At 39.1% G+C, this 15,447-nt stretch overlaps 1 protein-coding gene across 1 annotated transcript; it reads right to left on the bottom strand.

Moving 5' to 3' along the window:
- Positions 1-11,444: 11,444 nt before the first annotated feature.
- On the bottom strand, positions 11,445-13,518 carry LOC120548423 (mas-related G-protein coupled receptor member A4-like; the record flags this gene model as incomplete). The annotated part of the gene is made up of 3 exons (XM_039784686.1): positions 11,445-12,217; positions 12,373-12,560; positions 13,219-13,518. Coding segments are annotated over 3 exons (1,026 nt in total), but the record flags the coding sequence as incomplete, so codon positions are not given.
- Between the last annotated feature and the right edge of the window lie 1,929 nt (positions 13,519-15,447).

Here is a 15,447-nt window from a genome sequence, read left to right as displayed (position 1 = left end):
ACACAACCTCCCCAGGGGATTCCCCCAGATATTTGTCACTGTTGCGTACATTCACCCGAGAGCTAATGAGGAGGAAGCCTCAGAGTCTGAACTTAAAGTAACCCGGAGGCTGCTATCCATACCTCCAGATGCGTCCATGCTGGTGCTAGGTGACTTCTTTATCAGGATGCATAGTATCCTGGATCCATGAAATAACTGGCCTTTAAAAATAAAAATCTGCCTGCCTCTATGGGAATTTAACATAGGGGTGTACTTACTTATGCCCCCTGTATTTTAAGGAAGAACATTTATTTATTTACGATACATTATTCATGCATAAAAAAAATTTGTGTCCTTAACGATTGGATTTTCCCTCAGTTTTTTTTAATTAAGGCATTCAGATCAATTTCCAAAAGATTATTTTTTTATTCCTCTTTTTAGTCAACTTTAGCATGGGTTCATAAACTTCTGCATGCCACTGTGTGTATATATATATATATATATATATATATATATATATATATATATATATATATATATATATATATATATATACATATGGGTGTGTGTGTGTATGTGGGCTTCATGTTCATGTTTCATGTTCATGCCTGCTTAGTAAAGATTGATTTGATTGTTTTTTTGTTTTGCAGGGACCAATCACAAGTGATCTGATGTAACCCAACATTCCAGACAGTACGCTGTGATTGGTCCATTCATAAGAGCAGACACTAGGTGGCAGGACAGAGACGTTTTGGATCAACTTTTGTCAGAGAGTGATCCTTTATCTTGTAGAGTCACATTCATTCACTTTGTTTCAAGAGATTACAAACAGACACAGAGCCAGGGGCCCTGACTCTTCAAAGGTTGCTGAAAAACACACAATATGATCACAGAGACACTCAGAACGAATAAAAAAAGATGAAAAAACAACAACAAAAAGATGCATACCTGTCAAGTATCCCATTTTGGCCGGGAAAGTCCCGTATTTTACCCTTCTTTCCTGCCGTCCTCCCGTATTAGTATTTTCCCGTAAATCTCCCGTATTTTAACCTGCGTTATTAAAAAATAATAATACCCCGGGCCCGAGCGGAGTAAAAAAAAGAAAAAAAACATTCCCAATCTGAGCTCTGTCACTAGCCTCGCGATAACTGCCTCCTGCAGTAGCCCATAGATATGTGGGCTGTAGGTACTACAGGTACTGTAGATGGCAGTTGTCGCGAGGTCAGTGTGTGAGGTCAGATGATGAGTGACAACGCGGGGGAAAACAAACAGAGACGGATGATGGACGCTACGACAGAGACGGTGCGCTGCCAAAACTTCTGAAGGCTTTACTATGCATTCCCCATAGCAATGCAAGTTGAGAAAGGGTGTTTAGCATGGTACGAAAGATTGTTACAGAGAATAGGAGGACGTTAGACAACAGAACTGTTTGCGCTCTACTCTCATGTAAAATTAACCGCTCTGGCCCAGCCCACAAATACACTCCTTCCAAAACAGTCTTAAAGAACGCAAAGTCTGCAACAAATTTGTACAATAACTCACTAAAGAAAAGTTATGTGAAATGAAAAGAAAAACTGTAAAAGAAAAGCAATATGAAATGAAAAGAATGTGTGGAATGAAAATAAAATGTAAATGTAAAGACAAGCAATGTTATAAATTGTAAATGTTTTCAGCATTCTGCATCAAGTGGTGATTTTAGCTTTCTTGTACACCTGTTTTAAAATGTAAGGGATACTGGAACTTGGTTGGGGTGGTGGGACTGCTCGCGGTGGGCTCCGGAAAATTTCCCTTATTTTCAAATCCAAAACTTGACAGGTATGAAAAGATGCAAAATGAATAAAAATATATGAAAAATAACAACAAAAAGATGCAAAATGACAAAAAAAACCGATGAACAGATGAGTTGTTGTTAAGAAATTACTTTAGATGGGAGAAAAGAAGCTGTGACTCGACGAGGTCTGATATGAGCAAAGAGAGTGCAGAGCCTGAGACACCCGGATCCTTGAGTGTCGAAATGAGGATCTGGTGGTCCACTGTGTCAAAGGCAGCAGAAAGGTCCAGAAGGATGACTATTGAAGAGAGAGAGGTTGTTCTAGCGATGTGAAGCTGCTCAGTGACAGCAAGGAGGGCTGAAGGGTATTTGATTAGTGGGCTCACTCTTCTTTCTTTGAGGGCGTCGGGGAGACAGTCAGTTGACAAGGAGATGTTAGTGAGATGGGTGAGGAAAGGAAGAAGGTCAGGAGCAATTGCAGGGGCGGAGCCAGACGATATAAACATTCGGGGCTTAGCCCAAACCTAGGGGGGTCCGGGGGCATGCTCCCCCGGTGGTGATTTTTTTCCCAATTACGTCAGCTAAATGCACTATTTTTCAGGTTGTTTGAGATAATAGAATGCCTAAAATTCTATACACTATCTGGGAAAATGATGATAGTTACTCAGTAAAAAAAAAAAAGAAATCACCCAGTAGAGCCTACAACCTATTTTGTATTTAATTGTTATCCAGATGTAGTGAATCCAAAACACCAAAAATGTTAAGGATGACTCATTTTCACCCCTGGCAACTAAAAAGAGGCAACCATTATCTGACCATTTTTAAGTTAGCCTACATAGGTAAAATTGGAATTTGGTGTAAACATCATTACTAATCTTAAGAGTTCAGTTCTGTTTAGTTTGTGCTTAGCTGATAAATTTGCTACATCAGAATCCATGAAATGGAAAAAAGAACAACTGAAGCTTTGTCAGGTCGTATAAAAAATTATTTGTTCTAAAATTTTAATACATTTGTACTGGAGTTTTGATTTACATGAGCTGTAAGTCCTTATCATCAAGATTAAAACAATAAAAGGTTTGAAATATTTTACTTTTTATGTAATGAATGTAGAATATATTAAAGATTTACTTTTTAAATTAAAGTATGGGGGGGAAAAAATCACTTTTCCAGTGATATTGATGCATCTGTACTTGGAAGTGTTGGCATCAGGAGGAGGAAATAAACTTTCTCATGTCTTTCTGATCTTCTTTATCACTATATTTCTCAATTAGTCTCTCTTCTTATCTCACTACGAGATTAGCTGTAAAACATGCCCTGAGATAACTTAGCATTTGATACAGGCTGTGTCTTTCGGTTTTACCTGGCTGTCCCTGGTCTCCCTGAGACTCTACACCTGGCTGTCCCTGGTCTCCCTGAGACTCTACACCTGGCTGTCCCTGGTCTCCCTGAGACTCTACACCTGGCTGTCCCTGGTCCCCCTGAGACTCTACCCCTGACTGTCCCTGGTCTCCCTGTCCCTCAGTTCTTTCTGTCTGCTTTGCTTGTGAAATAGTGACGTTAGTATTTCCATAAGCACCCATTCTTCTAAAGATGTTACCAAATTGTCTTGATAGGAGGACTTATTGTACCTACTTGTTGTTTTGTGTAGGCCTACTGAAAAAGGATGTTATGTCTGTTTTTCTTTTCTCTGTCATTTTATCTAGACAACAACAACACAAATCTTGAACATCAGATGTCTAAATATGGGTTAGGTTCATAGGTTCACCACGCGGTCATATTATAAATATAAAATGATCTTGCATCCTCCACATAAATATTAGGTTTCATCTGGGACAGAGGATATATATTTAACTGATCAGCCACTTAACTTCATATTGAGCAAAACACAGTTGTAGATCTTCAATATTAACCCTAATATCAGTTCACACACATAGTGTTAGGCTTATCGCCGTGGTAACGTTAGTTGTAATGGGAGCATTTCCATTCAACAAGCTAGGTAACGTTACATTATATTACACTAGCATTGCAAACTTTTTTTTCATAACTATTTCATTAATTACTCAGCATTATTTCTATTTGAGAAAAGAACTTCATCCGATGTTTAATGTGAATAAAATAGCCTTGAACGGCCTACTTACTACATTCCTGTCACTACCGATGTGACTGTGAGTTGAGTGCAGATCCTAAAGTACAGCAGGCAGTGGACCAAACCACTGTGAGGCAAGGGAGGGGGGACTCAAAATGTTTCTAAACTTAAAAAGCATTTTTGGAGTTTGTATTGTTTTACTACTTACACAGATATTTTAAGTAAACATCATTTGTTATTTACAATACACAGCATTTTTTAATGATATTTCTAGTGGGGGGGGCAACCCTTATATGGGGGGGTCCTGACCCCACCGACCTCCCTGGGATTTACGCCCTTGGGTTGGGCGGGCGGAGGTAATCAAAGTTAGAATTTGATTTGGAGATAGAGGGGCTAAAAATACAAGGATGTGATTAGTGTTGGCTACAGGTGAGGAGGCCCCACCCTCGCTAATCAGTTAACAACACACCTGGAGAGTCATTAACCACTCCCACCCACACTTCACACTATGCTGGTCTGATTACCCTAAGCAGTCTTAGTCACAACCTTAGTGAGACCACAAAATTATTGCCACAGCAAATTCAATTCAAGTCAATTACATTTTATTTATAGTATCAAATCAAGAATTATTTTAGGATACTTCACAGATACAGTAGGTCTAGACCACACTCTATAATATACAAAGACTCAACAATTCCAGTAATTCCCCATAGAGTAATTATTTAGTGGCGAGGAAAAGCTCCCTTTTAGGGAGAAACCTGGGACAGACCCAGGCTCATAACAAACAAGTACCAATGCATAAGGACCAGACCCCCTCTAAGACATGTTCTTTCTCGTCCTAATGCCAACAGTCTGTCCGGGAATCTGTTCCCGTCCTATTCTCTGCCCTCTCTCTTTATTCTTTCCAGGTTCCTCCTTCCGCCATGGTGTCTGTCTCTGCTAATCAGTTGGACATACTGTAGCTCAGAGGTTCTGTCCCCCCAAGAAGATAGCGAAATGCGCGCTAGCCCTGGAATCACTCTTGTTCTCATCCTCCTCTCCTGGCCTAAATATTGTTACCATTAGATATTTTACTGGGTGCATTCTGTTACAAATGGTTATCAGGAGCATTTTGCTCCAGCAATTCTGCAAATGACTTACACATGCCAGACAAGAGGAGAGAGCGAGGCCATTCGTAGGCGTTGAAGACATTCTATTCTTAACACAATATATTTCTACACCCTCTTTTTCCACAGCAAAACGCTGTGGAACCTAACAATAGTAAGTGTACAACAGAACAAATAGGATCCCTCTTTTCAGACCTAAGTATGACTCAATGGCAGTTAGCAACATTCATAAATGACCAAAAAATAAACAATGATGGTAATAAAATGATAGAGCGGTGTGGTGCGTGGGTCTTATATGTATTTTAACCGCTAGTGTAAGCTGCAATAGTACATCGCTCTCTATGACTATACTTGATGGTTACATTTTTTCTTGTGGAAATCTCTAAACATTGTGGAACAACAACATTTCAAAACAAACAATTTATTTTATTAAAATTGTAAAATCACACGGCAAACTTATGTCTTGCTTAAGGCTACACTGACTCAAATCAACAGGCCTACTGGGGGCCGCGTGCAAGGTATCCGTGAAACAGTAGGAATTTCTGAGATCAGAAAGAGGATAGAATAACAGATAGAGATAGGATGGATGGGGATTGGAGAGGGGGGCACTGGGTGACGACAGTGGAGTAATTTAGACCCAGCAGAGAAGTTTCAGCCTCGTCCGTATAGTTCTCACCACTAGGTGGACGATAATCTGGAAGAGGGACTTCTTGTCTAACATTTGATAGGGTGGGGGAGCACCCTCTTTTGATAGAGCAGTAGTTATTAAATCTAGTGACCTGAGTTCTTGAACAGAGAGTGGCACAGCAAACACAGCTACGGAGATCAACATTGACATAATCATGTCTTTCCACCTTCCAAACATCCCATGCATCAAATCGGTTACAGGGTCACAATGTACATAATTTAAGCATTTACATCAACATTAAACATTTTAAATTTTTCTGCTAATTCTTTTCAAGCCATCAGAGAAGTCGGACCCAGCTGGCTCAGCTATGCCCTGCTCTGCACCACATGTAATTGGCAAAACACTGTTTGTAATACAATAAAAAAATGTCTTTACTGTTGCCCACCAGAAAAAGAATGAGTCAAACCCCGCGCCAATCTTATTGTGTGCTTTGAACTCGTCTCGTAGCTAAGCCTCTGGGTGCATCAAGTTTATCACACATGTACATTCTGTCATCAAAAAGTGCTCCCAGGAGTGCCCCTTCTCGCTCAGTATGGGACATGTTCGGGTGCTGCTTGTGGAACATAGAAATTCTCAAACTGTCACAGCTACCACACATCAACTCTGCTGCCGCTTTTGATTAACAAACCATGAGGCTAAATAGTTACCTATGTCGGTAGCGATGTCAACCCCAAAATGAGTTCAGTCGGTGCACACTTTTCCCCCGTCCTGCTCTCAAGAAACAGGTGTAATTACCTCGAAGAGTTTGAAGCAACAGGTGGTGAGACAGAATTTTACTGAAGGAAACAGTAAACTTAATGACTTTTTGTATGTAAATGTATTTTTCCATTTTAGGTGTAAGGTGTAGAGAAGGCATAGCTAATCAAACTAAGGATTCATTGCAAACCTGTAGCATCATTTTGGTTGTTCAATTTGAATGGGACCTTACAGTGGAGAATTTCATCAAAATATATCTGTGATTGCGAGCTGTCTGTGTTTACATTATCAAAACAGAGAGTCCTATCATGTTAAAGATTAAAGGTGTATTTTACGGGCTTCATCCAAAAATTGTTTACTGATGTTAATGCCAGGCTATTTCCACTGATGAGCACACAATTGTTCTAAGTTATGTATAACGAAATTCTGAGAACAGCACTCTCAATCTGCTGTTTGTATCAACTTTTCATCAATCCAATTTAAATTTGTACATGAGATCGCTTCCCAATAATTTATCTGTGCAGCACTGATTGATAATAACATGTTCAAAAGTTGCCTGTTGTTGGTGCACAAAAATCGAAAAGTGAAATTCACTTTAAACATTTTCTGACACACCAAACTGAATTAACGTAGTTGCCACTAATCTTGGTAGAAGCTGTCAAATGAAATCCAATGCATATTTTACAGAATTTATAACACCCTTTATAGACAAAAATGTAATTTTCCATACCAAATAGATTGATTTTTGAGGCCTTTTCAAAAAGTTTCTATATCAGAAATTTGGGTTTCTTTCAACCAAATTTTAAAATAAAATAACATAGATGGTCCCATACGACACTCTTCACAAGTAAAATAAATGATCAGTTCACTACTTTCATTGAATTTGGGTGTTTTAGTTTTATAGCATGTAAAGAAAAATTGATGAAAGAATGTTGGAAAACGTAGGGAAAAAAATGTCAAAAAAGCACAGTGAAAAGTGACAAAAACGTCAGGCTAAAATATCTATAATGTCCGGAAAAGTGACCAAACCATAGGAAAAGCTTAAAACGTCACGAATGACTTTACATTTTGACCCAGAAAAACAAAAAGTTGCCGACAGGAAAAACAACACAAGGACTAATTGCTGTCTGTTCCTCTTGTTTTTCTGTAAGGACATAATATATCAGCTTCTCTCACTTTGTCAACTGTATTTTTGATTTTTTTGCATTTTACTTTTGTACTTTCACAGTCTTCATCAGCTTTTGGTATTTGGTAAAAGCATATTTTACGCCATTAATAGGGAAACTATCATTTAAATATCGCTCAGATAAAGGCAAGCAGTAGGTCAAATATAATTGACTTCTTAGTGAAAGTAACTGTGTTAAATTTAACTCCTTTACAATCCATCAACATATTATACACACTGTGCACAATATATAGTGGTAAAACAACATACAGAGACAGAGATATGATCTCTGTACCAACAATAATAATATCAATAGGAACTCCATTATCCTAATTCAAAAGTACATTTAGCTCTCTTTCGTCTGTGAAGCCGTCATGTGCATGCGCTGCAGTAGCTCCGTGACAGTCTTCTCAGACTCCTCCTGCTGCTGCAGCACTGAAATCTGAGCCAGTCTCTCACTGACTGGTGTCCTTGGCTGGCTCTCTTTCTAATGCTCTTGCTTCCTCTAAGCTTTCCGCTCTCTTTTTTCATGTCACTTTCCTGACTGAATTGTTACCCCTTTTATATACAAAGTATATTATATCTAAATAGTTGAAAAGAATTATTTTCTTTTATAGATCTACCACATAACGCATTGCCCCACCAATTATGTAGATTATTATATTAGATTATCTTTTTATCACTTATAGGCTTTATGTTTAGTTATATCTGATTTTTCATATAGGTTTTATATGTAGCTTCTATTATACTAAAACGTTAATAATTGCGTGTGATTTCTTATGGAGAGTTTCAATCTGTTCTCCTAGGAGTAGCGAGCTCCTCTTTCTTGATTCCTTAATCTGTCCAGTTACCCCAATCACTAGTACAAAAACAAACCAAGACAAACCAAACTCCTTAATCCTCACAATTGCCACCTATAAAACAAAACACTATCACGCATGAAACAACACACTGCCACACACAAACCAACACTGCCAACACATAAATCTTTACCTCCTGGGTTTCAAGACAGGATTGCTATGGGCAGAGCCCCGTGTGTGATTAGTTTTGCAATTTTACACTTTAATGTCTCTTCACTGCGTGTCCAGTTTTCTTTATGCACTTCAACGTCAGGTAGAAAATATTATATATATATATACAGTGCCTTGCGAAAGTATTCGGCCCCCTTGAACGTTTCGACCTTTTGCCACATTTCAGGCCTCAAACATAAAGATATAAAACTGTAATTTTTTGTGAAGATTCAACAACAAGTGGGTCCCAATTATGAAGTGGAACGAAATTCATTGGCTATTTCAAACTTTTTTAACAAATAAAAAACTGAAAAAGTGGGCGTGCAAAATTATTCAGCCCCTTTACTTTCAGTGCAGCAAACTCTCTCCAGAAGTTCAGTGAGGATCTCTGAATGATCCAATGTTGACCTAAATGACTAATGATGATAAATAGAATCCAGCTGTGTGTAATCAAGTCTCCGTATAAATGCATCTGTTCTGTGATAGTCTCAGAGGTCCGTTTAAAGCGCAGAGAGCATCATGAAGAACAAGGAACACACCAGGCAGGTCCGAGATACTGTTGTGGAGAAGTTTAAAGCCGGATTTGGATACAAAAAGATTTCCCAAGCTTTAAACATCCCAAGGAGCACTGTGCAAGCGATAATATTGAAATGGAAGGAGTATCAGACCACTACAAATCTACCGAACGCCCCGTGCCCTCTAAACTTTCAGCTCATACAATGAGAAGACTGATCAGAGATGCAGCCAAGAGGCCCATGATCACTCTGGATGAACTGCAGAGATCTACAGCTGAGGTGGGAGACTCTGTCCATAGGACAACAATCAGTCGTATACTGCACAAATCTGGCCTTTATGGAAGAGTGGCAAGAAGAAAGCCATTTCTTAAAGATATCCATAAAAAGTGTCGTTTAAAGTTTGCCAAAAGCCACCTGGGAGACACACCAAACATGTGGAAGAAGGTGCTCTGGTCAGATGAAACCAAAATCGAACTTTTTGGCAACAATGCAAAACGTTATGTTTGGCGTAAAAGCAACACAGCTCATCACCCTGAACACACCATCCCCACTGTCAAACATGGTGGTGGCAGCATCATGGTTTGGGCCTGCTTTTCTTCAGCAGGGACAGGGAAGATGGTTAAAATTGATGGGAAGATGGATGGAGCCAAATACAGGACCATTCTGGAAGAAAACCTGATGGAGTCTGCAAAAGACCTGAGACTGGGACGGAGATTTGTCTTCCAACAAGACAATGATCCAAAACATTAAGCAAAATCTACAATGGAATGGTTCACAAATAAACATATCCAGGTGTTAGAATGGCCAAGTCAAAGTCCAGACCTGAATCCAATCGAGAATCTGTGGAAAGAACTGAAAACTGCTGTTCACAAACGCTCTCCATCCAACCTCACTGAGCTCGAGCTGTTTTGCAAGGAGGAATGGGCAAAGATTTCAGTCTCTCGATGTGCAAAACTGATAGAGACATACCCCAAGCGACTTACAGCTGTAATCGCAGCAAAAGCTGGCGCTACAAAGTATTAACTTAAGGGGGCTGAATAATTTTGCACGCCCAATATTTCAGTTTTTTATTTGTTTAAAAGGTTTGAAATATCCAATAAATTTCGTTCCACTTAATGATTGTGTCCCACTTGTTGTTGATTCTTCACAAAAAATTACAGTTTTATATCTTTATGTTTGAGGCCTGAAATGTGGCAAAAGGTCGAAAAGTTCAAGGGGGCCGAATACTTTCGCAAGGCACTGTGTATATATATATATATATATATATATACATTTTTTTTTTATGTAGTCCCACCAATTCTCCAAAAGATGTCGCCCTTACCCCATATCTCAAATCCCAGTTTCCTAGTGGAACCACACACAATACTCACATACTATGCAATATCTCTAATTTAAAAAAAAATGTTGGTACTGGTCGTATTAGACTGCTCCTCCTATTAGGTGTCTTTTGTCTTTGTTATCTCAGGCAGCACTTCTTTCACAAAGTGTCTGGATTTCTAAGCGACACTCCTAACTCAAGGCATCTAGTCTTGCAATATCATTCACAGTACTTTTCAGTAGTGATGGCCAAATGAAGCTTCGTGAACCAGTGTCTTTATTGTCTGAGCCCACTAGATGGCGTTCTCTGTTCAACAAAGGGTTGAGAATACACTGAATTGCAATGCCTTAGGCCTTTCTCTTAAAACCAAGCGCGCCATCTAGTGGGCTCAGAAAATAAAGACACTGGTTCACGAAGCTTCATTTGGCCATCACTACTTTTCAGCCCAATTTAATTAAAACCAAGCTGTCCCTCACAGATCCAAAAGCAATTTAGTTTTGAGGTCCGAATGTGAGAATTTTTGTCTTATAAAAGACAAAAACAGGCATTCTCTTACCTTTAAGTTCGGTGCACCGTTTTGGATCTGGAGAGAAGAGTCTGGGTGTGTAAAGTCTGCCAAGAAATTCTGGTTCGAGTTCCAGTCTTGACCAGACGTTGGGGGTCACCATGAAGGAATAAATTGACCAATTCTGCTCTGGCTCCACTTGGTCACTTCTCAAGCTACCCCTTTAAATCAGAATACAACTTATGCATCATGATAAACAGGTACCCATGTATAAGGACCAGATTCCCAGACAGACTGTTGGCCTTAGGATGAGAAAGAACATGTCTTAAAGGGGGTCTGGTCCTTATGCATGGGAACCTGTATGTCATGATGCATGAGTTGTATGGTTGCAATATCATTTAGTGAAGCTTTGTTAAAATTTAACTGTGCGAATCCTGAGTATTGATTTCCTGGTCTGCCAGTCAAGAACACAGAATTTAAAGGGGTAGCTTGAGAAGTGACCAAGTGGAGTCAGATAGACTCTGGCCTTTTGAGCCAGGGCAGAATCTGTCAACTTATTCCTTCACAAGCAACAAAAGCACTTTAACTTTACGGAACAAACAGAGCTGCGTCATGTTCTACGTCACGTGGTAACCTTCATGAAAGTAAAGTAACTTATATATCTTATATATTAGTATATCTTAGCATGGGTTAGCGTTGATGAGTCAGACGTGATAATATGCACGGAGATTAGTTCTGCTACTGGATATAAAACTATTGTGTGCATGGAGATAGTTTTTGTCTCCAAATGCTGCTTAAAAACAAAATGAAGCAGTGTGGATGTAGCCTGAGTCCACTTTTCTAGTTCACACCGTTAGTGTTGTTTTCCAGTCTTTCCAGACTGATGACATCATTCACTCTGCAACAACACACAGAGGCCAAAATCTTGTCTAGAGCCCCTTTCTTCATGAAAATATACAGAACCAAGTCTGCAAGAGTATTCAGCTTATAAAAATCAGTAACCAGGTAGAAGAGAGTATTAGTTAGTGATTTGTCTTTTGTGTAGCTAGCCATTATCAAAATGATGTTGGGCAGGAAAAGCAGCATGTAAATTAGCAGCATCAGGACCAAAGTTCCTACAATTCGTCGTTTTTCCTCAGGCAGGATCGAGACGGAGGCAGACAGGACTCTGAGAGTCGCACAGCAGAAGAATATGAGCAGTGGGAAGGGAAGGAGCAGAAAGACAATGGCGATGATTTGTGCTATGTTAAAATTACCACCGAAAAATACAGTGAAAAGGTAGAGAGAAGGAAGGGCCCAGGCCACGACACAGATCACCACAGTGGACTTGATGGTTCGTCTGCAGCGGTACCACAGTGGGAAGACGATCAGCAAATACCTGAAATACAAGATAAACAGCTTCAGACTTCAATAATCCAACGGTCAGACACAGAAGGAGCTACACATGCTGAATCAACATATTCTCATGAACAGGATTGTATGATATTTTACAAAAAGGTATGCACAGCAATTCATGTGATATGAGACAGATACCTTTCCAGGGCGATGCACACCATGAAGCCGACGCTGGTCAACAGACTGTAGTTGTAAATACTTGCGTAGATAATGTTTATCATCCTGTTCTTAGGTTGTGCCACGTCACAGATCATGCAGCAGAACTGGATGAGGTCAGAAATCAGAAGGTTGATGACGTAGATGGGAGCAACGTGATCATTTCGTACCTGCAGGAAAGTAAATCAGAGTAAATCTGAACTCTCTGCTCAGCAGTTGCAGTTAGTCAGCCTTTTTTGAATTTCTTATTTTTCATCAAACTCTTTTGTGCTGTCAGAAACACATTCTCATACACACAACAATAACAGTAAACAATGCTGATTCTTGGTAACCATGTATTTTTATGTTTTTATGTATTCTGTGTATGCTGCACCCAGGTTAGACAGAATAGGAATTGAAAGTTAAGGTCTAAATCCATATCCTGCTGTTTCTACTCTCTATCTCTGTCTCTGCATAGATTAGATCAAAGACAGACCCTTCAATTTTCAATTCAATTCAATTTTATTTATAGTATCAAATCATAACATAAGTTATCTCGAGACACTTTACAGATAGAGTAGGTCTAGACCACACTCTATAATTTACAACCCTTCTGTTTCTTACTCTCTCTTTCTCTCTTTTTCTCTCTCTCTCTCTCTCTCTCTCTCTCTCTCTTCTCTCTCTCTCTCTCTATCTATCTATATGTCCTCTCAGATACTACACAGGCATTTAGCATATTGAAAGAAACCTTCTGTTACACGGCAGGAAACGGCATGGAAACTTGGCACCCGACCCAAATCCTTAACATACATACAGTAAATCAATTAATCTCATTCCTAATTTTCATACCAGAGAGTAGAGAGAGTAGATTGCGATGAGGGTCAAAGGAAGGCCGATGCAAATGATGATGTACGTCACTACATCTGAGATGAATCCAGCTTTAGTGTTATCGTAGTAGTAGTTGAAGGTGCTGATGGTGTAATTACTGGAGCCGAAGGTGTTGTTGGTGAGATTACTGGAGCCTGAGGTAAATATGTTGTTGTCAATATCAGAGTTTGGGGGGCCGATGCCAGATAGAACGCTTACGGGGTCGATGCCAATAGGTATGAGGGTTAAAGGTGGGAAGGTTGGTGGTTGTGTAGTTGGTGTAGTTGGTGTAGTTGTAGTTTGTGGTGTTGTGGTGAAAAATTCGAAATATTCAAGGAAGCTGTTGTCCTGTGTAGTGTTGTTAACGTCCATTCTTCAGAGGGTAACCTGTAGGTAAGGAGATCAGGTTATAGAAAGGACTTTTGGAATTTCAACATTTTTAAATACAGTTTTTTACGATCACTATGACACTTTTTTCAATACTTTTAACAACTTTCCTAAACTCTTAACACAGTTAGCACAACATCTGTCTGTGTAGGCTATACAATTAACACATTTCTTGTTGCTTTGACACAAAATGTATACAGTTAACACACATTTAAAATGCTTGAACTTCTTTTACACACAAGCTCCACCAAAAGCAAAACAATGGATCTTTACTGCCAAATTTACAAATGCTTTCACACTGTATGTCAGAACAGATAACATCATGTTCTAAACCTAACTTATAGGCTAAAGTCAAAGTGAACAGCTGATCATATTGAAAATTGAAACACAAATATATCCCCTGCATTTTATACATGCATTTATTGAGAAACAGCTGATTGAAGTTATAGATCAATCACAGCTGATTCCCTTCTAGGAAACACACTCAGGTGTTGAGGTTCTTTCAATCGCATGATTATATGGTAGTACAGTAAAAGAGGACCTATTTGAACAATATACTGTAGATGAACACAGAAAATAAGAAAAATGCCTTCACGAGGGAGAGGAAGAGGAGTACCAGGAAAATTCTGCCTCTGTCTCCTTTTTTTCATAAACCCCACATTCTATAGAGCTACTCTGAGATGGGTCAATCATTTTTTTTATTGAATCTCTGCAGCAAAAGAAACAAATTGGTGAGCGGGTAGAGCAGGCGCACATATACTTGGAGGTTTATTCCTCAACGCAGAGGTCCAGAGTTCAAATCTGACTTGTGACGATTTCCTGCATGTCTCCCCCCTCTCTCCCCTTTCTCAACTAGCTGTCCTGTCAAATAAAGGCAGAAAAGCCCAAAAAATAATCTTCAAAAAAAATGTACTAAACCCAAAGAAACAAAAATGTAGAGATGCTTCAACAGAAACTGCAGTGCAATATGATCAATACAATCACTTGTGTCTGTTATATAAGGGCAGAACTGACTGACACATATAAAATAATGCAGTTTCTGTAATTCCATGGGATGTTAGTGTTTTGTATGACATTGTGCTATGATTGACTAAATGTTCCTGTTGGGAGAGAACATGTGTTAGTGTTGTGGAAGAAGTATTTGATTTTGAGACATGATTGCATTGTTTTGGTAAACATAGTGTATTGTGTTAGTGAATTATTGTATTTTGAAAATCAGTTTTGGAGTTTAGTTTACAATGTGTGATTTTGAGCATGAAATTAACTGTTTTGCCAATCGTGTGTTGTAGGTGTGTTGGTGCGTTAAGAGTTTAGGAAAGTTGTTAAATGTATTGAAAAAACTGTCATAGCAATTGTAAAAAACTGTAAGTTTAGCGTTCTTTGCAGTTACATTTAGCCGCCAAAAGGTGACTGACCTGCAACGAAAACAGCTAAGTTTAGACACCAAAACGACTACTGTTTATAAAAATAGAAAATAATAAAAAACTGATGAACAAATGAGATGTTGTTAAGATATGACTCAAAGTATTTGGATAAGTCAGAACATTTCACCTGACGAGGGATTTCCCTGAGGGGCGGAGACTTACTGTAAAGTACAAAAAAAAATGCCACACACATGCACACACACACATGCACACACACACACACAGACACACACACTCACAAACACAGACACACACACTCACAAAACACACACACACACACACGCCCACACACACACATACACATACACACACACAAACACAAACACACATACACACATGCCCACACACAAATGCCCACTTACACACACACAAACACAAAAACACACAGACATGCCCACAC

The sequence above is a fragment of the Perca fluviatilis genome, chromosome 19 (assembly GCF_010015445.1).
Source record: "Perca fluviatilis chromosome 19, GENO_Pfluv_1.0, whole genome shotgun sequence".
Taxonomy (NCBI): domain Eukaryota; kingdom Metazoa; phylum Chordata; class Actinopteri; order Perciformes; family Percidae; genus Perca; species Perca fluviatilis.
This window is presented reverse-complemented; position numbering and strand designations above follow the sequence as displayed.